This window comes from Homarus americanus, unplaced genomic scaffold, assembly GCF_018991925.1.
Source record: "Homarus americanus isolate GMGI-L3 unplaced genomic scaffold, GMGI_Hamer_2.0 scaffold49667, whole genome shotgun sequence".
Lineage (NCBI taxonomy): Eukaryota > Metazoa > Arthropoda > Malacostraca > Decapoda > Nephropidae > Homarus > Homarus americanus.
The window spans coordinates 8,743,230-8,768,003 of record NW_024738608.1 but is presented as its reverse complement, the minus strand read 5'-3'; the positions used below and the strand labels follow the sequence as shown (position 1 = coordinate 8,768,003).

Below are 24,774 nucleotides of genomic sequence, written 5' to 3'. Positions count from 1 at the left end.
ATCGGGTGTATTACCGGGCTCATTGAACGAGGGACGACGAGCGCCAACACAAGCTACTTTGTAGTGGCTCACTCTACTTTCTTTACAAATATGGGAACCATACCTGCTGCTCTCTAGTGTTACAATTATATGTGACTGTTAGTTACTGTTCGATACAAGTGAAGTCTCATCGAAAACAGAAGTGTGTAAACTTATTCTTGGTGGTGATAAAGGTGTATATCGACCAACCGAGGCCTCTACACCTCTCTCTACTCATCACTAGTTTAAGGTGAGTGTTTTTTTTTAATATATCGTACATTTAAATGCTTCTTATTAAGATATGTGGATATTAATATAATTACAGATGTCTCTCTATAATCGTCAGCGTACAGAGGAGATATCTATCATTGCCTGTACATGACAGAGTCGATCCACCCACACGCCATCTTGTTCTACAGTCACTCCGTCTGACGGCCCACACTTAACTTCTATTTTTTACACGATCTACCCAGGAGTAACTTCACCTTATAGAGACGTGATAACTATAAGTTACCAAGGTCTATAGAGACCTTGAAATATACAACCGATTCCTGGCCGTAGACGGTTGGTAATAGCTATTTCTCTATTTTTTTTAGAGTTGCTGAAGTGTGGATGATAGAAATTTTCAAAGTTTGCCGTTGTCGAATGGTCTTCGCTCTAGGGCTAGGCTCTCAAAGGCGGATCAACAAACATTTTATATTAATTCAAGGAACCTAAGAGTATGATACTGCAGAGGACACTAATGATTTTTTCTTTTGAAATGTATATGGAGTGATAAGAGGTCAAGGCGAACGTATATCGTCAATTCTCTTCACATTAGCGTCTCTCTGCCAGTGATTCAATTAACCTGAAGTTTGAACTGAAACAGGATATTTTGAACTGTTTATCATATAATATAGAAAACAACAATTTTCTGTAACCAGGGGTTTCACGGTGCCAAGTTCGTGATATGAATAAATTTTGGTTGATACTATGGCCAAGAACTGAAGGTGACACTGGTAATAGAATGACTAAGGTTGAAGTCCCTTCCTTACTCTGAGGCAAAATAACTTTCTACTGTCTGCCTTTTTGTGTAAATCCTCTTAATTTTAAAATTATAGACTTATCTACAAGCACATGGTACAAGGGCTATACTTAGGATGTCTATAGAACATTATATTATTATTATTATTAGTAGTAGTAGTATTGTAGCGGTAGTATCATCGACAATAATATAATATTTAAACAAAAATTGCATTTAATTATTTTCTGTTTTTAATATGTAAAACTTATTTCATTTATTCAATGACCTGCTTTAGATTATAAATCCTCTAACACTCCAGCTTGAGATATATCGTAAGATGTAATATTTTTTTTTTTTTAAAGATGACCTTTCTAGGTTACCTTTCTCGTTGATCAGTTGTGTATTAAATCAAGATAAATGCCTGTGTTGGACGAGCGTGGCTCCACTAATATGGTTATTTTTCTAGGTGTTTTTCTCCTACCTGTGACACACCACCACCACCATGCCGAAGACGAAAACGGTAAGTTATGTTCCAGTAGTTTTGTATGTTTGTTGGTTAGGCTCTTTAGCTAAACTTTATTTCTCACATAGTACTGCAATTAAATTATTTCCATGATACATAAGACAGGATACGGTGGTAACACGACTGGAATTCTGCCAAACTCCCCAGGTTAATATGTGTATAAGTCGTTGTCACTCTTGATGTGTATTTAACTCTTTAAAACCCAGAGATAGTCCAGCATCTTCCAGTATTCAGCGGCTCACGGGAAGCTTAATACTTAGTAGGCATTTTTATCAACCGTCACTTTCTTACCTCTTTTTGTTGCTTCTGGATAAGAGCGGTGAGCATCCTGAAGCCTCCCTTGGACTTTAACTTTAATTTTACTTTTATTCTCTTCGCCACTGATCAGCTCGTTAGCTGCTTGCTTGGTCGTTCTTACTTTTACTTTTATCCTCTTCGCCACTGATCGGCTCGTTAGCCGCCCGGGCGATCGGTCACGTCTCTGTTGCGCACTGTTGGCAAAGTACTGGGCATGCACCGGCTCCTGAATGTACCCGAACCCGCTCCAGTGTTGGTCAAGTCTGGTCTTGAAAGAGCTCACACTCGGTGCCGTCACAACACTTTCTGGCAGATTGTTCCAAGAGTTCACAATTCTCACTCCGAAAAAGTTTGGTTTCACAGTTTTCTGGGCTTCAACCTTGAGCTGTGACCCCTTGTAGGGCGGGCGTCCGCCAGCTCCAGGTATGGACACTCGACCAATGTCAAGTTATTCAGGGAAATTAAGAACCAAACAGACAGTGAAGAGCTACAGAAAGATCTCTGTGAGCTTCAAGAGTGGTCAAAGAAATGGCTACTAAGATTCAATGTCACGAAGTGTTAGTGGATACACCTAGATCGCAGCAACAGTAAGGAGGCATATCACATATCTCAACAGGACGAAGAAACTGCATTAAATAGACGCCGAATGTGAAAAGGACCTGGGTGTGTAAGTTGACAATGAACTTAAGTTCTCGGGCCATTGTGAGAAGGTGAATCAGGCAACGAAACTAGTAGGTCTTATAAGAAGGTCGTTCAGATATCTAGACCCTCGTAACGATCTTCAAGCGTGAGGTGCTTCCCCGTCTGGAGTACTGTCCTCCGTCTGGTTCCCGAGAAACGCTATACAGGTAGCTAGTTGGGCGAAAATGTCCAAAGGAGGGCCACCAGACTGGTGCCTGCACCACGACACCTCAAGTACCCAGAGCGATTAGAACGCCTGCATTTGCCTAGCTTATACTATAGGCGGGCAAGAGGTGAATTATTTGAAGTGTATAAATATCTCAGAGGGCATTACTCAGTCGATTGTTCATACCTGGAGCTGGTGGATGTCCGCCCGACTAAAAGGGTCACAGTTCAAGGTTAAAGAAACCATAAGTTCGGAAAATTGTCAGGGCAAACTTTTTCGGAGTGAGAACTGTAAACTCTTGGAACAATCTACCATTGTGTTGTTACTGCACCGAGTTTGAGCTCATTCAAAACCAAACTTGACTAACACTGGAACAGGTACACAGATAAATTCTTTAGCCAGTGCATGCCAACAGACGTGACCGACCGCTCAAGCAGGTAACGAGCCGATCAGTGGCGAAAAAAAGAAAAACAGTAAAAAGAGTAGAGAATACAAGAAGAAAACTAAGACGAGAGAGAAGTATGAGGAAGAGAATCAGAAGGAGGTGAATGCAAAAGGGGAGAAGAAAGAGGAGAAATACAACGAGGAGGAGAAATGGGAGAATGGAAGGATAACATTAGAAAGAAAAAGATGAGTAGCTTGAGTAAGAAAAGACAGACCAGAAGGAGAAAGAAGAGAGAACGTGAATAAGGAAGAGAAGAACTAGAAGGAGAAAAGGCATAAGAAAGAGAGGCAGCGGCAAGAACAGGCTAGAAAATCAACACTGTGTGTGAGTCAGTGTGGGAGTTAGATGACATCGACCACCACAGATAAGATAATTTTACCGATGACAGTTACACGTTACTCACTGTTGGCCCGAAAATGTCAGTGAAAGATGGTGCTATACACCCTTGAGTGACTGTGTGGAAAACATGTATGTGTAAAGATTAAATCCTTCTGGACTATGAAGATGTCCATCTAAGAGGCATTTTAAAGATGAGTCAGTCAGCTTTATAAATACAAATCCTGAGTGATGTGAAATAAGTGGGTCCCATAGGCACACTGTATACTAAGCCTTTGGAACACAAGGAGGCAGCATGGCTGATACTGCTTTCGAACGTCCTCATTTTCCCAAGACAAGCACTGCATCCACTCGACCGCCGCTGATGCAATTGATGGATAAATTTGGGTCATGCTTGTTTTAAGGTTTAACAAGTCTTGTTGCAATATAATATAAATATAAAATTCTTGAATTAGATGGCATTGTTACTACAACACGTCTCCACCAGTACAAAAGGATAAAAATTGCTGTAACTTAGTAGCAGTAGGTCGAGATATGGTCCTTCAACCCGCTCCCACCCCCATCCCCCAACAATTCCATGGAACCAATCTGTTGTAAGTATGCTCATGGGATCGTTGTCACACCACCCTGATAATAGTATTAACGACCAATACTGGTCACTGACGCAGGTTATTGGTACAGTTCACTGCCACAGTCACTAATATGTTTCCTTTATTACATTGTGATGGGCATTATTACAAAATGATCCATATCCATGTTATGTACGCCTAATACACCATGGGTAAGAGAGGTGTAAATACTATGCATATTTGCCTTACGTTTACCGGGCTATAAACCGAAAGTGGATGGAAATTTATAAGTTGGCAGGGAATTCCATTATTAAATAGAGTGAGAAATTAAGAAGGAGGATGAGGATGACATTTCACTGAAGGGAACTTGCGTGGAGGATGGGTGGCCCGATGAAGGATGATGTGTGTTGCCACGAGGATTGAAATGTGATGGGATGATGGGTTAGATTTCATAAATTTGCATAAGTACCAAGTGATCCTTGAGAAAAGGTAGAATGAAGACACGTGTAACTTGTAGAGGAAGTGAGGACTGGTTGTTGATGAGACTTAAAACTTTAGATTGTATTTTGTCTAACAGTGATAAATAGGACTGTGGTTGTTAATTTCCTTGTGATGGCGGATGTAGCAGTTGTAAAGGGTCTGGAGTGATGTTGAGGTAAAGTATAGAAAAAAAAGCCCAGAAGAAGAACCCTAATTTTTTGGATGGATTTGTCAGTGTTGTAGATGTATTGTGACTCTAAGAGAGGTTGAGCTACTGCAAGACCAAATGTCACAAATGTGTTGACAATTAGTGGCCGGTATAGAGAGGGTGTTACTAAATGAAAGTGTGGGCTGGTAATGTGCTTGTTTGCAAGAGACAGGAATACGATTTTTTTTCTTGTAACATTGAATGTAACAAAGTTATTTGCGCTCACTCTGCTACACACTCAAGGTCAGTGTTAAAGCAGTTGTGGTATTTGGGTGATCTGTAGTACTTGACTGATAATGGGTACTGTAATGGTAGGATAAACCTTTGTAAATTGTTTTTATCATGACCAGAGGAGCGTATGTTGCTCGAGGCAATAATAAAGAGGCATTAATTTGAAGTAAGAAAGGATATTAGTAAGAAATGACTGAAGTTCTCCACCGTTAATAACAAAATAGAGAGAATCACCCACATCTGTTTCGGTGTGGCGGAGGAAGAGAGGAAGAGATCCAGAAAATACTTAAATATGGAGGATGCTACGTGAGTGTACGGTATTATTTTGGAAGTAATCTGACCCATCCTGGCACATACTTTTTTGAGATACTTTCACTTTTACTTTTATCCTCTTCGCCACTACTCGGTTCGTTAGTCGCTTGGGCGGTCGGTCACGTCTCTGTTACGCACTGTTGGCAAGTACTGGGCATGAACTGGTTCCTGAATGTATCTGAACCTGCTTCAGTCTGGCCTTGAAAGAGCTCACACTCGGTGCCGTCACAACACTCTCTGGCAGATTGTTGTGACGGCACCGAGTGTGAGCTCTTTGAAGACCAGACTTGACTAACACTGGAGCAGGTTCAGATACATTAAAGAGCCAGTTCATGCCCAGTACTTGCCAACAGTGCGTAACAGAGACGAGACCGACCGCCCAAGCGGCTAACGATCCGATCAGTGGCGAAGAGGATAAAAATAAAGTAAAAGTAATTCTTTACATTATTATTAAATCCATACTATGGCCTTATGACCATTTTTACTAAAATCTCAATACAGATTGATCTCTGACGTTGAGCTTGTTCTCCTTAGCGAGTTCTTATAATGAACACTCTCTGGAATATCATTTAGTATCCTTTTATCATCTGAGTAACCAAAGTAAACATTGTACCTTCGAAGTGGTGTGAGGACCAGTCAGATGTGGCCTCATGAAGTAGGTACTGTACTGTACTGTACTGTACTCGCTATTAAAATTTGAAGAACTTAATCCTGACGTAATTTTATCTAATTTAACCTAATACTGAACTCAAAGTATACCATATAATCATTATTTTTTTAACCTCAGACACCTGGGAGAGCATATAAATGTTAAAATGACGCTTTATGTGAATTGCCATCGATAGAGTGAACATTGCATGAATTATTAACTTTATTCTGGTCGAAAGATGAACTGATGTAAAAGATTAATCTTATGTTAAGAATTAAAGGACAACTGTGGTAAAGACTTGTCTAAGCTATACGCATAAGAAATGAATTGTAAAGACTTGCGTATTTATGGAAACCCAGATAGATTATTTTGCCAAACCTCGCCGCAATAAACGGGAAAGACTCACGATACTTACAACAATTACCGAAAGCTGGTTTGAGGCGGTGTCGAGAGCTTGTCTGGAAACATACGGTGGAAAACAAACAGGAGAAAGATAACAGTATCTTATTCTTTTTAATATTAAAGGATTTTCGCTGTAGAATTCTTTAATGTTCGATGAAAATATTTGTCTAAGTCGTTGGGGTGAGCTAGAGATCATGAGGGAGACGGCTTGAGGACCCCCACATCTGCCTCACTCTTATCACCTTATCGGTTACACGGGGATTTCGTCGCTATCAGTCATTATATGTACTGCAGGGCGTAGTTTGACGCCCACCTCAATCAAGGCATTCGAGGAAACGACGACTATGCTGTGATGAAGTAATCAGCTGAGAATGTAATAATCTTACTCTGTTTATCAGGTTGGTGAAGGTGGAGGGTGGCAGCAGGGTGGTGGTGGTGGTGGTGGAGGGTGCCAGCAGGGTGGTGGTGGAGGATGGCAGCAGGGTGGTGGTGGTAGTGGATGGCAGCAGGGTGGTGGTAGTGGATGGCAGCAGGGTGGTGGTGGAAGGTGGCAGCAGGGTGGTGGTGGTGGAGGGTGGCAGCAGGGTGGTGGTGGTGGAGGGTGGCAGCAGACTGTGAAAGGTAACAACAAGTTGCAGTTGGAAGGTAGCGGAATGGTAAAGGATGACAGGAATGGGGATGGAGGCGACTGCCTCAGTCCTCATACTCAAAACAACAAAAAATATTACTTGACTTTGAATATTAAGAAAGACATGAATGAATGTTGTTATTTAGGACACCGCTGGTAAAACAGAGTTGTGAAGAGCGACTACACGGGGGATGTATTGAAGTTGTTCCCTTAACCTGGATGGACGAGAGAACGGCAGTACCTAGTGCCGTAATATGTACAGTACGTGATCCACCCCGTGTGTATGTGTGGTGTAAACACGTGTCCTGATCACACGCTGAGCAGCAGAAATGAGAAATGGGATCACCTGAAGATTAGACACCCTATCTTACTTCACTTTATGATTAAACACCGTAATGTTAATCTAACTAACTCCCCTATTGCTAACGTTTGGAGTTTTATTAGGTGAAATAAACTGGGGTGTCTATTCTTCAAGCGATCCAAATAATGTACACAGTATTATACCGATTTGGAGGATTGATAAAAACAACCCGAGAACGTTTAGAGAGGGAGACTTTAGTCGCCAACCCTCAGATGTGAGGACGGTACTCTGGTTAACTATACAGATCAATAGAACTAATGGAATGTATATACAGTAAATATGGGAGTTATTTTAAAGTTTATCGGCTGGTCAGAGAGGACACCAGAGATCAGTATGGGTTAGGTTTATTCTACAATAAGCGAGGTAGTTCTGGGCCAGGTACAAGGTGACATTAACCTGGATTAAGATAATGTCCCTATCTGGCTTGGTATGTATACATTGTTTGTACGTGAATGTACACACGCACTCATACATAAATACATACATACATACATACATACATAACAACATCGAAATTTTCATCTTGTCTAATGTCCAGTTCTGATAAAATCTTTATCTTGGTACAGGCATTTTGTGAATGGATAAACTTCTGGAATTTAGTACATATTGTCGGGAAAGCACTCTCCTCCGGGTCCAATAACCTCTATAAGAAGTAGTTTAGTCTTAATGCGAAAACAATTGATGGAATGGGAATGCTAGATTAAGGCCAAGCAAAAAAATAACTATTTTGAGAGAGTGTAGCGATGATTAATGAAATACTGAGCTCACCATTACCATACAGCACACTTATTTACTCAATGGGTGTTCGTGTCTCCTTCTATGTGGGTTTTATGTTTTGTATTTCTTTGCCTTTCTCCCCAGATGACTCTCACTCCCCTGTCTCTCCCCAGATGACTCTCACTCCCCTGTCTCCCCAGATGACTCTCACTCCCCTGTCTCCCCAGATGACTCTCACTCCCTTGTCTCCCCAGATGACTCACTCCCCTGTCTCTCCAGATGACTCTCACTCCCCTGTCTCCCCAGATGACTCTCACTCCCCTGTCTCTCCCCAGACGAGCGTAAGGATCACCACCATGGACGCGGAGCTGGAGTTTGCCATTAAGCAGTCGACAACAGGTAAACAACTCTTCGACCAGGTGGTTCGGACCATCGGCCTTCGTGAGGTCTGGTACTTCGGCCTCCAGTTTGTCGACGCCAAGGGCTTCACCGCCTGGCTGGTCCTCACTAAAAAGGTGAGTCATTAAAGGAGGGCTTCACCACTTGGCTGGTCTTCAACAGACAGTTGGATTACTAGGCAGGATCAGCCACCCTTACTAAGAAGCAGAAGAAACAGTTAAAACACACTCGTCACTTATTTATGGTACGACGATAAAATGTTAGGGCGTGATTTTCACTTTACAGTAGTTCCTTCCATCAGATGAGACTTCCTTCATTGTGATAATTTCCTATGTCTGTATAATTAATTTCTTCAGCATCTATAGAAGGACGAGTGTTTGGAAATACTAAATGTGTTCATTACACCATAGATATAGGTATAGATGTTATCATGTGTGGGACACCTTGCTGAGTGTAAAGGTGTGAAGACAGGTGTCGTCATGTATGAAGTGGTGTTACAACTTGCGAGGTGTAGAGGTGTAGTGTGTGGGGCGGTGCTGTCACCACAGCCGTGCCAGATAACAGTATTATGACCCACTAACGCTGTACCCCTTTACTGGTGGGTGTCAAGTTTATCACTGCTTACACAATATGTAGTAAAACGGTGCTTCTACTTCATTGTTGCTTTTGTACCACTTCCGTTAGTGTCATCTCAGAACAGTAAATTCGTCAATTGCTGTAATTCAAATAGTATAAACATAGAAACGATGATGTAATATCACTCAAGATCAGTCGTTTGAATATAAAACAATTATCATTGATGCTAGATTTTGCCAAGGCTTTCGACAGAGTACTTCATGAAAGGCTGAAAATTAAATTGGAAAGGGTAGTAGATTCGGAGAAGTGTCCTAGCGTGGATCGGAAACTTTCTCTATGATCGCAAGCAGTGTGTGGTGATGAATGGCACGAAATCGTTATGTGTACCCGTGGCAAGCGGGGTACCACAGGGCAGTGTATTGGGCCCTTTGTTGTTTGTTTGCTTCATAAATGACATGCCAAAATCAGTACATTCCTCCATACAAATGTTTGCGGGCGATGCCAAGTTATTTCGGGAAATTTAGAACCAAGCAGACTGTGAAGACCTGCGGAAGGATCTCTGTTAGCTTCAAGAATGGTCAAAGAAGTGGCTGCTAAGATTTAATGTCACGAAGTGTAACAGGATGCACCTGGGACGTACCAACGGTAAGGAGGTGTATTATATTCCCCAGTGGGACGTAGAAACTGCATTAATTGAGACTGAATGTGAAAAGAACCTAGGTGTGTATTTAGACAATGAACTGAAGTTCTCGGGCCATTGTGAGAAGAAGGTGAACCAAACAACTAAATTATTAGGTCTTATAAGAAAGTCGTTCAGATATCTAGACGGTTCGTCCCTCGTAACGATCTTCAGGAGCGAGGTGTTCCCCGCCTGGAGTACTGGTGCCCGAGATATGCTAGGAAATGTCAGTTGGTTGAAAATGTCCAAAGGAGGGTACACCAGACTGATGCCTGCACCTCAGCTACCCAGAGAGATTACAGCGCTTGTACTTGCTTAGCTTATACTTCAGACGGGCAAGGGGAGACCTAATTGACGTGTAAAAACATCTCAAAGGGCACTACTCAGTCGGGTGCCCGCATACCTTGAGCTGGCGGACGCTCGCCCCACAAGGGGTCACAGTTCAAGGTTGAAGAAGCCTCAAGTCCAGAAAACTATATGAGGGCAAACTTTTTTGGAGTGAGAATTGTGAACTCGTGGAACAACCTGCTAGAGGGTGTTGTGACGACACCGAGTGTGAGCTGTTTCAAGACCAGACTTGACCAGCACTGGAGTAGGTTCGGATACGTTCAGGAGGCAGTGCATGCCCAGTACTTGCCAACAGTTCGTAACAGAGACGTGACCGATCGCCCGAGCGACTAACGAGCCGATTAGTGGTGAAGAGGATAAAAGTAAAGTAAAAAGTTTTATTTCATAATCCTCAAACATTTTCTCTCTCACTGGAGTGTTACGGCTGTCACACGGAGAAAGAAGTTCATAACTTGGAGTCAGTCACGTTAACTCATTCTGAACAGTGACTTGCTGAAATCTCGGATTATTTTTTTAATTCTAATTTCACCGCTTATCAGTTATATACAATTCATAGTACGTAGTGTTTGGAAATATGAGAGAGAGCCTTACATACAGCCTAATTTAGTTTGAATTATATTATTAATTTCTGATCTACTGCTGTCTTGTGTTTCTGGGGGTAAGTAGTATTGCTTGAGGAACCAGTTAAAAAACGCGGCTGTAACACGACTAACTGGTAGATGAACCCCTTGGCCTTGGTAAAGTACTGGCACCTAATCTTGGAGTTGGTGGCAAAATAAGTTCGCCCCTGACTTCCTTTTTGCTTTTGTTTTTCTTATGATTACGTTGTATTAACTGGTCGCCACAGCTAAATTTACACTTCTACTGTGTAATGGAACCACACAATATAAAAAACCTCAGCTCCTACATTTTATTTCCTCAAAACTATGGAATAGCCGATCATGAACACAGAGCCATTAAAATCTGAACAATGTCACTGCAATACACACATTTCCTTGGCTGGCCGACTAGTTTCTTTTTCCCTGATGTATACTTCTATAGTAACAGAAGCTCAACACAAAAGTACAATACATATTTTTTTTTTCCTGGAAGATATGTAAAACCTCCTCAAAACCGAAACTATATTTCCTTATTCTCGGACCAGGCAGGAGGTCCATCTTGCTCCCACCATCCCTTGAATTACCTCACAGTGATCTTGTCTGAATCTGTTGTCCTTTTGCTCAAATATCCACTTTTTAGTTGTGGTTCCTTTATTATACCGGTCCTGCCTTATATGTCTTTATCTCCGACAAACACTGAGCTTTCCCGTTGTTCCCTGATAAGTGAGTACTGTACAGTGCTAACCTTGTTATAAGCTTAAAGACCTTACTTGTTTAAGTACAGTATACTGTAGTAATAACATCTACTTTACAGAACTTCGTATAGTACATTGTATTGATTTTGAATTTGTACTTTTTTCATTGCAGGTTTTAAAACAAGTTGGTAACAAACATGAATCACCTTTGCAGTTCAAATTTCGTGCCAAGTTTTATCCTGAGGATGTCAGTGAGGAAATCATCCAGGAGGTCACATTGGTGAGAAGTAAATTGATTTTTGTGTCCTTTACAGACTTTCCAATAATTAGATTAATTTAATGCTAAAACTTAAATTTCTTTAGTTTTATTATAATGGGCATTAGGAACAGGCCCGTCCTTTAGGGGGGGGGGCGAACAGGGGCGATCGCCCGGGGCCCCGCGCGTGTGGGGGCCCAGCACTAGACCCAGTGACCTCGGACACATTACCTGTTGACTGGTTAATCTGACCTGACAGCTTACGCCACCATCGCAACCGTGACCTTACCATCCATAGTGACAGTCCCATGGGGGTTGGTGGGGGTGGGTTCTTCTGACTGCATAATCTGACTCCATATATATATTTTCTGGGGCCCCGCAGTGGCTGAGTTGCCCCGGGCCCCGCACTTTCCTAGGAACGGCCCTGATTAGGAAGAATGGCGGCTGTAAATTATTAATGACCAACGTTAGGTAAATATCGTCGATATTACCACCCTGTTCCAGAATTTAGGTTCAAATATCCAGTACCTTAAGTAATTGTGTTAAGCAAGAGTGCCCTGGCGTAAAACCGTGTTGGCAATCCTTTACAAGGTTGTTTCGAAGTAGATGTTCCATCATGGCATCTCTTGTAATGCTCTCAAGTATTGTACTTAACATATTATGCTGGTTAGGCTCACCTGTCCATGAATAACTATAGAAAGGTGAGCCTAACCAGCATGAAATGATAGTTGAATATATATTGTGACTGCACATGATGAGTGGTGTGCAAGGTGACTGGACAAAGATGACCATTGTTGTGGTGGACTTAAAGCTCTTGACAATGTATCAGCTTCTTTAGGAAACAAATGTTAATTGCACAAGTTTGAATTTATGTTGTAGACCTGTAGCACTGGAATGATTATGTTCAAAGAAAATAAATATGTATTAGTAAGTGATAGAAACTAAGAGAAGAATTATTTGTACATTGTACTTTTTTCATTAATCACTTACCCATTTGACAAGCAAGGGAATAAGGTGGCTTGTTTCATCCTCCATCATGCCAGTTGTGTTTGTACTCCATGGGTCTATTGTTGGTACAGGAGAAAATTTGAGTGTCCAGAGAAAACCTGCAATGTTTGGTAGGGTCACATGGGATTACACCCTTTCACATCTGAACCGTGGATTGAGCCTGGGATGTGGTAGTGAGAAGCAAGAATTTTTTACTCTTATTTTTTTGCACTCTAGGCCCCGTTGTGGGTCATAGTATAATAATTTTAAAACCATTGACTTAGCAGTGGGTTTTAGTAACTTTTAGTTGCAAGTCAAAATATGTCATCCTGAGTGTTTAGCGAAATTAAATATCATTAAGAAGTAAGAAACCAAATGAAGAATTGTTTTAATACTGTACTCTAAGTTTCTACTTTAAAATTTGATATCAACAAAACATTATTATGGCTTTCAGCGAATGTTCTACTTGCAAGTGAAAAATGCTATCCTGAGTGATGAAATCTACTGCCCACCTGATGCTGCTGTGCTTTTGTCCTCCTATGCTGTACAAGCCAAGTATGGGGATTATGTAGCTGAATATCACAAGAAAGGCTTCTTGGCCAATGATCGTCTTCTGCCTCAGCGAGTGATGGATCAGTTCAAGTTGATGCGTGATGCTTGGGAAGAGAAGATTACAACCTGGTACAAGGAACACAGTGGTATGATGAGGTAATGTATTGGGCAAAACCAAAAGTCTTTATAAGGAGATCTTTTAAGTTGATATGCACTGGTGAATCAAATAGGTTTAAATCTTATTAAGCCCCAATCTAACCTACGTAACTAGGGATTTGGATCTAGTTGTAATGGATTTAAATTATAAAAATGAGGGGAAGTTATATTAAATATAACTTCCCCTAAATTTTACGGAACAAGTGTGGATGATAAGAATGTGGAGAAAGTAAATTTTTTAGATGCAAAGATGGGTTTTCTTAGAATGCACACACTGGGAAAACATATCGTACGTTGATACTCCATCTCACAATCTCACATCTTCCCCCCAAGTTAAAAGGAAATGACAATGCACATTTGAACTAACGAAAGGAAAACAATGTAGTGATAAAAAACAATAATGCAAGAAAAAACAAACAAACAGAAAAAAAATCAAACCTAATTTTACACAACATACTCTACACCACATACTAGTCAGCCAACCAACCCAGGTGCCTGCGACCTCTCCCGGGCCTGGCCACGCCCGACTGGGAAGGGGCCGGAGGTGCGAGCGAGGACGCGGGTACGGAGGGCACTGCAGAAGGGGGCCCAGGAGGCATAGCATGGTGCACCACAGGAGTGTTAGGCACAGGGGTGGCACAGCATTGCAGCTGGCGTCTGTTGTGGATGGACACCCTGCCACTGCCAGTCAACCTGATGGCGTACTGCCTGTGAGGGCGGGCTTCCACCACTATGCCCGTTCTGTCCCAGAGCTTGGTAGCAGAGGTCCTGCACACACATCTGCGTGCCCACAGCTAGGGGAGCTAGCTGGCGGGACACCTCCCCCCGCGACAGAAGGATTCCGTCCTGGACTTCGGCCAAGTGCACCTCCCTCATACGAAGCGCCCGCCGCCAGTGCTGGTCCACCTTATAGTGCTGTCTGGCCACAGGAACTCCGTCACGGAGCTGGCGGCCAGTGGCAAGTTGGGCGGACGACTTGTTCACCCCCCGGAGAGGCGTGTTCAGGTACTGGAGGAGGGCCTGGGATGTCCTATCGCAGTCCAGGCTACCCCCGGGCCCAGTGTTATCCCAGAGGAGTCTCTTGGTGGCCTTGACCCCAGCCTCTGCCCTGCCATTGGACTGGGGGAAGTGGGCCGACAAGAGCCGTGCCTCGACCCCCCATGACTTGAGGAAATCTGTCATCTTACCGCTGGCAAGGTTGGTATCTCCATCCGTGGGGATCTGCTCAGGTGTTCCCCACCTCGTGAAGTAACCCCGCAGAACGGCGATGATCTTGCCAGAGGTGGTTTCGTTGGGGAAATGGGCGATCTCCAGCCAACCTGGTACACTTGGTCGTCTGCAGCCACTTTGCTCACGGTGTCTTCGTCCATAGTGATGCATCCATCCTGATCCAGTGCTGCGATTTTGACTGCACACACTGCAGCGCACAGGTCCTCCTCTTCGTCCATGTCCTCCGTGTCGGGAGCGCCCTGAGGGAGGGGAAGCGAGATAGGGCGTCAGCTGCACAATTCCGCTTCCCTGGCAAGTACTTGACCATGAACCAGAACTGCAGGGTCTTCTCATTGAGCCTGAACAGGTGCGGATTCACCACATCCATGAGGGGCCCCTAGCAAGCCAACTAAGGGGCGGTGGTCCGTCACCAGAATGAGGTTTGGGCAGCCAAGGTGGAACAGCCTGGCCTTGCGCAGGCACCATACCACTGCCAGGGCCTCCCCTTCTACTGCAGCGTAGCCGGCCTCGGCCATGCTCAGATGTCGGCTACCACACAGAGCCAACCGCCACCCTCCCCTGCAGCACAAGGGCGTCTCTGGCGAGGTACAGGCACAGTATTGCTGCAGGACGACAAAGCTGATGCCCTCCCTGCTCCAATCCGTGACAGCTGCCATAGGCCTGGATTTGTCGTAGTACACCAAGCTGTCCCTTGCCAACTGACAGATGGTGACTTGGGCCTGCCGAAACTTGAGCCGCAGCTGGTCGTCCCAATACAACCGCTTGCCCACAGACTTATTGAGGAGCTCACTGAAGGGCTCCATCACAGGTGCAGTGGCAAGGAAACACGAAGTTCCCAAGCGCTTTCGTGTAATTCACATATTCAGGGGTAAGTACAGACTAAGGAGAAATACTTGACAAGGCTAATATATACAGTAGAGGAGAGTGAGATCAAGTCCCTAGGGGACAGCAGGGGTCCACAATGTTCCGCTCATAAGGCAGTGACCCTTACTAATCTTCTTAATCCAAAGAAATTGACCATACCATCTCTAAACATAGCGGCTGTCCGTAGTCAGGTCATAGGGTAAAATGACCCAACCTTCTCACCTGAACCAGTTCACTAAATCGAGCGGATTCCATTAAATTCCGCACCAAATGTGCCGCTTGGCACATAAGGTTTGTTTATATCCGCTCAGTCTGTGTCCTGCCACCACCATGTGTGTTGTTCACTGTACCTCTCTGTCAACTAACTACTGTACTATATTTTTATAACTTTCAGAGATGATGCCATGATGGAGTACATGAAGCTGGCTCAGGACACAGAGATGTATGGTGTCAACTACTTTGATATTGCGAATAAGAAGGGCACACCGCTTACCCTCGGTATTGATGCACTTGGGATCAATGTCTTTGAAAGAGAGGACAAGTAAGTTTTTAAATATTTATATATCTCTTCAATACTGTATGATAAATTTGGTGCAACAGTTGAAAAATAATGACTGTAGGGAGAGTCAGCTTTATTTTTTTTCATTCTATTAACCATTAATTATAGCAGTTAAAAAATATATACATTAGAATCCCAGTTATCCGGCACCTACGGGGATTGAGAGGTATGTATGTATGTGTGTGTGGGAAGTGAATGTGTGTAGAGGTGGTGAGCTACAATTAAGTTTGCTTACTCGCCAGCCTAGCTGCCGCGTTTATTGTTACTTTTAATGAAACTATAAAAGTTGTTGAAAAATTATTACAATACTCTAATATGGCTTAGAAATAAAGAAAATATAATATAAACCAAGAAAAATTAAGAGCATTGGTGAGTATGAGGGAGAAGTGAACGTGTGTGGAGGCAGTTATAGCCAAGGCCTTGGCTATAACTATGTCGCTGCCTCGCCTCCCCAGCCACAACCTAGTCACACCTCCCACCAGTTTCTTAAAAAATAGGATGAGTGTAAAGGCCTGGACTTTGGGAAATAAATCCCTTGCCAGCCTAATCAGGATCTTATAAAAAGAAAGTCTAGAACTATGGGTTTCCAAGGGGTAACAAACAACCGTTAGAGATTGACAGCTCTTTACTACGAAAATAATCATTTATGGAAGTCAAACAATTACGGGAGTCAAACAATTACGGGAGTCAAACAATTACGGGAGTCAAACAATTACGGGAGTCAAACAATTACGGGAGTCAAACAATGTACAGATATTTCCTTCGGTGGCAGCCCGGTGGAATGTTCCGTTAACGCGGTGGTCCGCTCTTAGGGGGAAGGTCCAGAGCAGCTTCCTCACTTGGCGCTGGCGTTGGAGGGTGATGTCTTGCCACAAAGGAGAGACGCCAGGGCACGGACGGTGGATAGGGCGGTTGAGGAAGTGGCAATGACGTGGCAGCCGCGGTAGTAGCTGGAGTAGGTGTCCTGATATTGACAGCCGAATAATGAAGGACTGGGGAATCAACCCACTAGCCCCAGGAGCCTCAGATGAGCACACAACCAGAATTGTAGTCGAACAGTGGGGGAAGTGCAGCTGTGGTGCTGGCTGGGTAGTGTCTGATGTGTCACGAAGCAGCAGCGACCTTCTCACCTCCGTCTACCCCCCCTAGTGGGGCCACGAACAAGCAAACGAGCGGCGGACAACCATCTCGCTCGTTACCGCCCTTACAATGAGAATTAGGAAAACTCAAATGCAGGCTTACCATGTAAGAAACAGGCATGAAAATTACTCATGTGAATGCTTTAACATGCAAAGGGTCAACACTCTGGAAGTCGATGGAAGTCTTCCTTAAACTCTTCTCTGCCCATCAGATTTCATGACCACCTACCTACTTAAAAGCTTTAAGTCTGTCTTCCAAACCTTCCATTAACTATTGTTCTTGCCTCCTCCAAGTAATGGTTAAATGCCCCATGTGCTGCTCCTCTTTGTTCTTCCTCATCAATGAATTTGAATTTCATTCATCTGTCCACCAATTGTAATTAAGAATTTCTTACTTTTGAACCATGTACTGTACAGTGCTCTCCACTGTCACCCCTTTCTTAGCATTTGTTTGTGTCAGTCCCTCCATTTCCATTCATTCCTGTCTTTCCACAAGTCTCCATAATTCCATTCACTTCCCTATTAATAACTCTTGTAATTAGAACTCTCACACTATCCCACACAATTAAGCTTTTAATACAGTTAATTAGATCTTTCCAAAACCTCTCCTTCATCCTCCCTCATCTAAAGTCATGGTGCATTTATACCCACTTGTTGCTCCTTTAATTCTAATCCATAATAAACATATCTAATAATTTATTTTTTCAGATTGACCCCGAAGATTGGGTTTCCTTGGTCTGAGATCCGCAACATCACCTTCCATAACCAAAAATTTGTCATTAAGCCCATAGACAAGAAGTCCCCAGATTTTATTTTTGTGGCATCCCATGTGAAAGTGAACAAGACCATTCTGCAGCTATGTATGGGTAACCATGACCTGTATGTTCGTCGTCGTAAGGCTGACTCAATTGATGTTCAGCAGATGAAGATTCAGGCTCGTGAAGAAAGAGATGCCAAGAGACTTTCAGCGTAAGTGCATCATATTAATTTTTTTTTATTAATTGTTTTAGTATAATTTGTAGTGTTCAGACTAAGCATTTGCTCAGAACAACATGGAAAGATTTTTAGGAGTTAAAGAACTAAAGTACTTGCAATGATTTTATTATATTTAAGAATTAATACACATAAGTACTAATAAAAAAGATATTTGAAGACATTATGGTCAATGTAATACAGTCCAGTGTATATATTGTAACTTAAAGTAATAATCAAGAAAGTTAGAGTATTAAATAGTCTGCATATTTTTTCATTTGCCTGGCTCACTGGGCATATATACCATGACCAAATTGGCCTCAAGTGTAATAAAGCCATTTTTTTTATTGTTTTATCAATTAAAAATGTTAAAAAACAATTTGGAAAGGTTGATTTTTCTCGATTTACGCTGCGTGGGGAATACGGCCAGTGGCACCCTAGCCCGGGCGGAGAGTTTTAGGTTTGTTTGCAATACTGTATAGGTTTATGAAACCATTTGTATTAGAGTCATGTAAGGTAGAAGATACCATTACATGTAAATAATACTTATGAAGTATATTAGTATAGGGAATACAATACTGTACTCTTATTGGTATTTAACTTTTTATGGAATTGGAGCTTATTCACATCCTGTATTTAAAAAAATTCCTCTCAGCTATAAATTTATAAAAGGAAAAAATAATTTAACAATACTGTACAACATTTATCACTTATTAATGAGTATAAGTATTTACATTTTCATTAAGATTAGTGACAGCAAAATGTAACCTCATAAACTTAAATGCTTTCACAATTTATTAAATTGGGACATATATATTCAAGAAAGGTAAAGATTACTGAAGAAAGAGAAGATATAAAATTATGGCAGCAGCTTATGGAATTTATGTGTGTTGTTATGTTAACAATGTTATATTAATTTTCAATAGAAAAAAGCTTGCTCGTGAGGTTTCCTTACGAGAAGAGGCAGAAAAGAGGCAGAGCGAATATGTAGAACGTCTTGAGGAGATGCGTAAAGACATGGAAAATCGCCAAGCAGAATTGATTGAAGCTCAAGCCACAATCCATCACTTAGAAACTCAGCTTAGAGAGTTACAAGCTGCCAAGTCACAGTTGGAGGAAAAACAAATGGAGCTGCAAACAATGATGGTGCGTTTAGAAGAGGTCAAGAATATGGAAGCAGGCGAAAAGGCAAGGCTTGAGGAAGAAATACTTGCCAAGCAGGACGAGGTTCAACGTGTTCAAGAAAAGGTCAATCTTAAAGATGAAGAAACAAGAAGACTTCAGGTATACAGTATTTTACTTATTTTACTTTAATTGTCGTGTTTTTTAGCATACGTAATTAGAATACAATTATGCAAAAAAACAAAATCTTCCAATATGTTTAAAATATCAGAGGTTTAACGATTCATGAGAAGTAGAAGATGGATAAGATACAGCATTGCAAGCATCAGTTGCTGTTGAAAAAACAGTACAGTATTCTTAAAATGAAAGGTTTGGTGCTAGATAATAATTTGCAGCGATTTAGTTGTAATGAGCGCACTAGCACATCTTGTTGAACCATTAGGTTTTAAACATAGAAAATAGCAGCAGTAGAATACATGTATACAGTAATTTCCCAGTTAGCCACAATCTTTGATCAACATAACTTTCCATTACTCGGAAAATTTTTTTTTAGCATTCTGAGAAATTCGAGAAAAATCTCTGTTCCAGGCATTCGAATGAATTTCCGAGCAATTGCATCATGTGCCGATTGCAGTAATGGGTTGACTCAGAGTTCTCTTGAGATATGATTAGCTACTACTGTGATGTGACACAAATCTTGGAAAAAATTATTAAAAAAAAATCTTTATCATGAGGATCATTTTTTGTTGTGGAGCAACGAGGCATGGACCAGTGGTCGCCAGCCCAGTCCACATCACATCAACATGCTGATAATTTTATTTTATTAAAACAACATTTGCCAATCATTTGAAAAGGATATTAATAATTGCTACTCGACATTTCTGTACTCCATATGAACTTTTTTGTATTTATTTTTTTATGCACCCCTGTATTTATTTTTTCTTAGATGTTTAGGGTTTTAGCATGTGTGGGGATTTTTTATTTATTTTTCCTTGGTCTTTCGTACACACTCGGCAGTTTAACTGTATTCAGCGAGTAACTGTCACCAAGTGGATCGTGTTGCATTCATACATCTGGGAGCAGTGTATACCGTCTCAACTGTGACACTCGGCTCCATCCCAGCCTCGTGCCCCCAAAATACCCACATTTGATGGCCCATATCATATAGATTTTTTGCTTTTAAGATAATGTGCTTAGAATTTAATTAGAACTGATTTTATAGACTCCAGTACAGTATAAACATTTCTAACTTTTTTCTCATAAAAGAATTGAGTCCCCATCATTATATTGTGTCAAAATACTGTATATTGTGTAAGGATATTTTATTGAAACAGTCTTGTAGATAATTTATTCAGGATTATTATGGTACCAAATTCATCTTTCGAATGCAATTAGAACAGATGCTGTGGATAAAAATTTATACTTTTTTTATAGCCTTAGATATTTTCACTTGGGGCTGTAGTCTAACGTAATGGGAGAGTGGTAGAAACGCTTAGTACTGTACTCAGAGGAGGCTGCTGAGTTACCTTCCTCTTCGACCACAGTGTCCCCTGTTTACACGAACTTTCCCCTTGCACTAACCAGATTTTGGTCATGTTTTTCGGGGTTGGGGATACATGTGTTCGCTACTGGACCCCAGTTTGGTTTGCATAAATAAATACCGCTCTGTGTCTGTCTGACTGCAGGTAAGTCTGCTTAGCAACAGTGCTCCATACCAGATGCATAGTTTAGACATGGAAACATTCACCAGTTCCCAGAAAAGTTCCAGAGTTGTGCGATTTTTGCCATGGTTAAGAGAATTTTTCTCTATACCCGGAAATCTCTCAAACCTTGAAACACTCGCCATTAATTGTTCTGGTTAATGGGGAAATTATTGTATACATGTCTGAACTGCATAAAACATACAGCAGTACTTGAGAAAAAAATAGATCCATTTACCTATTATGTACTGTATATATAAGTTAAGTTGAGGATGGTTGAGATTGGCAGGTGATATTATCTATGTTGAACGTAGGAGAGAACATTGGGTAGTAGTTGGCAAAGTATAAAGCTTGTAAAGCATTGTGAAGTGTTGATGTATGGCAAATCACAGTGTGGATGTACCTGTAGCTTGGAAATGTCCAGTTTGATATGAATGCTCAGTTTACACTGTGTTTTGACTATGCACTGTACAGTATTGCATTTTACAGGCTGAGGTGGAAGAAGCAAGGCGTAAAGAGGAAGAGGCAACATTGGCTCTTCTTAATGCTTCCACAGTACGCAGAGTTTCTAAGCAGTCATCTTCATCCTCCGAGAATGAAGATGAAAGAAGCCATAGAGATTTCAGGAAAATGGAAGATATGCCACAACAAAGTTCATATAATGGAGATATATTTGGTGATGATAGACGGAAGAGCTTGTCCAGCAACAACACTTCTAGAAGTGCAACCCCTAGTGCTTCCTTCCACACCATGGATACACTCAGTTTCGACTCAGAAATACATGAACCAAAACAAGACAATGCTGATGTTAAAAGGATGAAATTACTAGAGGTAAGAACTCTAAAAATATCTGTCAATCAGTTCCATTCCATTCTTATCAATATGATGTAGAGTAGAGGTAGAGGAGATGGAATGATATGATGGGGTAAAGGGTGTAATAAGTGAGAGGATGGATATTACCTTATTTACATAATGGCCACCTACTAGAGGTAGCCATGCAGAGGGAAGGAGACCAGTGGCCTGCGTAGGATTCCTCCATTGTTCTTGATAATTTTGTCAAGGGCTATTTTGAAGCCCAGTACTGTCCTTGATTCCACATCATGGGCTGGTAGACCATTCCGTAGGTCTACCACCCTCTGCATGAAAAAGTGTTTCCTTATATTTATTAATTCTGCATGATAGCTTGGCGAGCTTGTAGCACATTAGAAAACTTTAAAGTACTGTAATTTCCGTCTCATATGTCCCGTATCCTAAAATTATCTCGGCTTTCATTGCGTTAATCTCATCATTAAAATTTACCTTCACTCTAATTCACAGGGGCAGATCCGGGGGGGTCCGGAATCTCCCTTTTCATCGGAAATTCCAATACTTTTTCTTTAATGCTGTATTGTACTCAGGCATTTTTGTATAGTAAAAAGTAATTACTATTGACCTTAGAATATCACCTAATATCAAGTGCACATAGCCTCAAAATGTCCTAAAAATGCCCATGATATTGATCAAATTTAAAAAATATATACTGTATATATTTTTTTTTTTGGGGGTGGGGGGGGCTTACATTGCCCCCTCATAAGACCCCGGTCGGCTCACTGGGCTCGCCATGTTCTCTCACCCACAACTTCTTGGATCCACCGCAAAGTCACATGAGCCCACTGTGGTTACCAAATAAAATGTGCATATCACACTGCTGCACCACACTCTCCAGAACTCTTTTTTTTTTTATCTGCCCAGAATTTTTTAAAGTTCTTCCAATATTACTATCTTCTGTGAATTGCAGTACCCATGACACTGCCTTGGCATTTATATCTCTCATATATGGTGCTCTGACTCATTGTTGTCCTTTCCTCAGTACTATATAATCATCTCCATGGTAGTGTATAATATGAACCAAGGATGCAATTAATTCAGATTTATTTCATATGTACAGTATTGACATATGTCTTTTGCCTAACATTACAAATTAAATTGATTTATCATGTATGTCTATGTCAGTTACATTCATAAGCACTATGGTAACTGATACACTACTTTAAATTGTGACAAAATTTAATACTGTACAACAATTACTTCTGAACACCACAGTTTTTTATTCTTAGTGCTTTTAATTCTGTTGCACACAGGAAGTAAAGATGTCTTTGGCACCTGCACGTAAGACAGTGATGTCTACCTTGGACAAGATTTACAACAGGAACATGCGTCAAGGTAATACCAAGTACAAGACACTGCGGGAAGTACGCAAAGGAAACACAAAACGAAGGGTTGATCAGTTTGAGAACTGGTAAAACAATGCCTAAATCTTTAGTTAGTACAACTTAGAAAAATGTGGTAATTTATATAGTCATAACAAAAAACTAATTACAATGGACTAAACCTTTATATTATTATTGGTGACTATAATTTGAGATAACATCAGGATCCAGATTTTGAATATTTATTTATTTATTTATGTTATTTTTGTTTTTTTGTGCTGGATACTCAATGAAAAATACTGTCATAAAAAAATCAGTGATCCCTTTTAATTATAAGTCCTGCATGTAAAAAAGATGGAATGCAACTATGATGACGTTAAAACAAAAAATGGTGTTGCTGTCTTACTCTCTTATTCCTTGTATCAGGTGACCATAGTATTATGTCTTGCACATCTTCCCATTCATATAGCCTCATCTGAAAAAATATAAAGCATGCACATACCTCCTAACATCGGTAAACTAGTATTTTCACCCTCAGTAAGGTGCAAGACTACAGTATTTCCACACTAACCTGGCCCGTAAGCCACGCCCCTCTTCTATACTAATAGCTGATTGGTTCATAGAAAATTCAAACTAAATGTGTTTACAATTGGTAAGCAGACTTGTTATTCTCTAAAATTATGTTTAATATCTGGACTATCAAAATGCAAATTATTTCAAGGCATTAGCCCTTCAGAGCAGATGTTAGAAAATTTTAAATATTTATCATAAAAGGTCAATTTAAATAGGTGCTTATATATGTGCAGTCCGGGAGGAGGTAAAATGCTCAGGGGAACCAATCAGCTATTTGTAGCTATAGACGAGGGGCGTGACTTATGGGCCAGGTTAGCATGGAAAGGGTATAACTGCTGCAACACGGGGTAAAGCATTGGTAGCAGTGGCATAGTGAGGGGGGGGGGGGGAACACTTGCCCCGGGTATGGGAGACAGCGCCAAATAACCAGTTTATCCAAAATTTATTATTTCATAAGACCATGAGTTCACTTAAAATTTCTTTATGATACTTGACATCAGATATTTGAATATCGTTATAAATATGATGCCTAGGAAAATCCCTTGGTGATTCACGACTGTAGTTTGCTGCTAAAATCACATTACTCTCCCTTCGCCTCCCAGTCCATTTATTCAGTGCACTTCTAAAAAGTATGTGTAAAAGGATTACTGTTTTATATATATATATATATATTATATATATATATATATATATATATATATATATATATATATATATATATATATATATATATATATATATATATATATATATATATATATATATATATATATATATTATATATATATATATATATATATATATATATATATATATATATATATATTATATATATATATATATATATATATATATATATATATATATATATATATATATATATATATATATATATATATATATATATATATATAATATAATATATATATATATATATATATATATATATACAGTATATACTGTATATATATATACAGTAGGTATATAAATAAATAATAGTCTCTTGGGTATATTTAACTTTGATTGTCTTACAACAAAAAATCACATGTCTAGATTTAAGAGAGTCTCATAAACTTTAAGAAGAAATGCACTATTCATTGAAGTGATGAATAAATAGGTTTGAGCGTACATTATCCGAAGTTGTATTCATAAG

The 24,774-nt window shown here is 40.6% G+C and overlaps 1 protein-coding gene across 1 annotated transcript; it reads left to right on the top strand.

Moving 5' to 3' along the window:
• Window positions 1–8: 8 nt before the first annotated feature.
• LOC121874257 (moesin/ezrin/radixin homolog 1-like) lies at window positions 9–23,704 on the top strand. Its single transcript, XM_042378354.1, has 10 exons — window positions 9–268; window positions 1,488–1,541; window positions 8,362–8,541; window positions 11,495–11,602; window positions 13,020–13,273; window positions 15,762–15,908; window positions 17,774–18,034; window positions 18,964–19,321; window positions 21,349–21,690; window positions 22,980–23,704. Exons 2-10 carry the CDS (start codon window positions 1,524–1,526, stop codon window positions 23,139–23,141), a joined length of 1,830 nt encoding a protein of 609 aa, XP_042234288.1. The 5' UTR covers window positions 9–268; window positions 1,488–1,523; the 3' UTR covers window positions 23,142–23,704.
• Window positions 23,705–24,774: the final 1,070 nt, after the last annotated feature.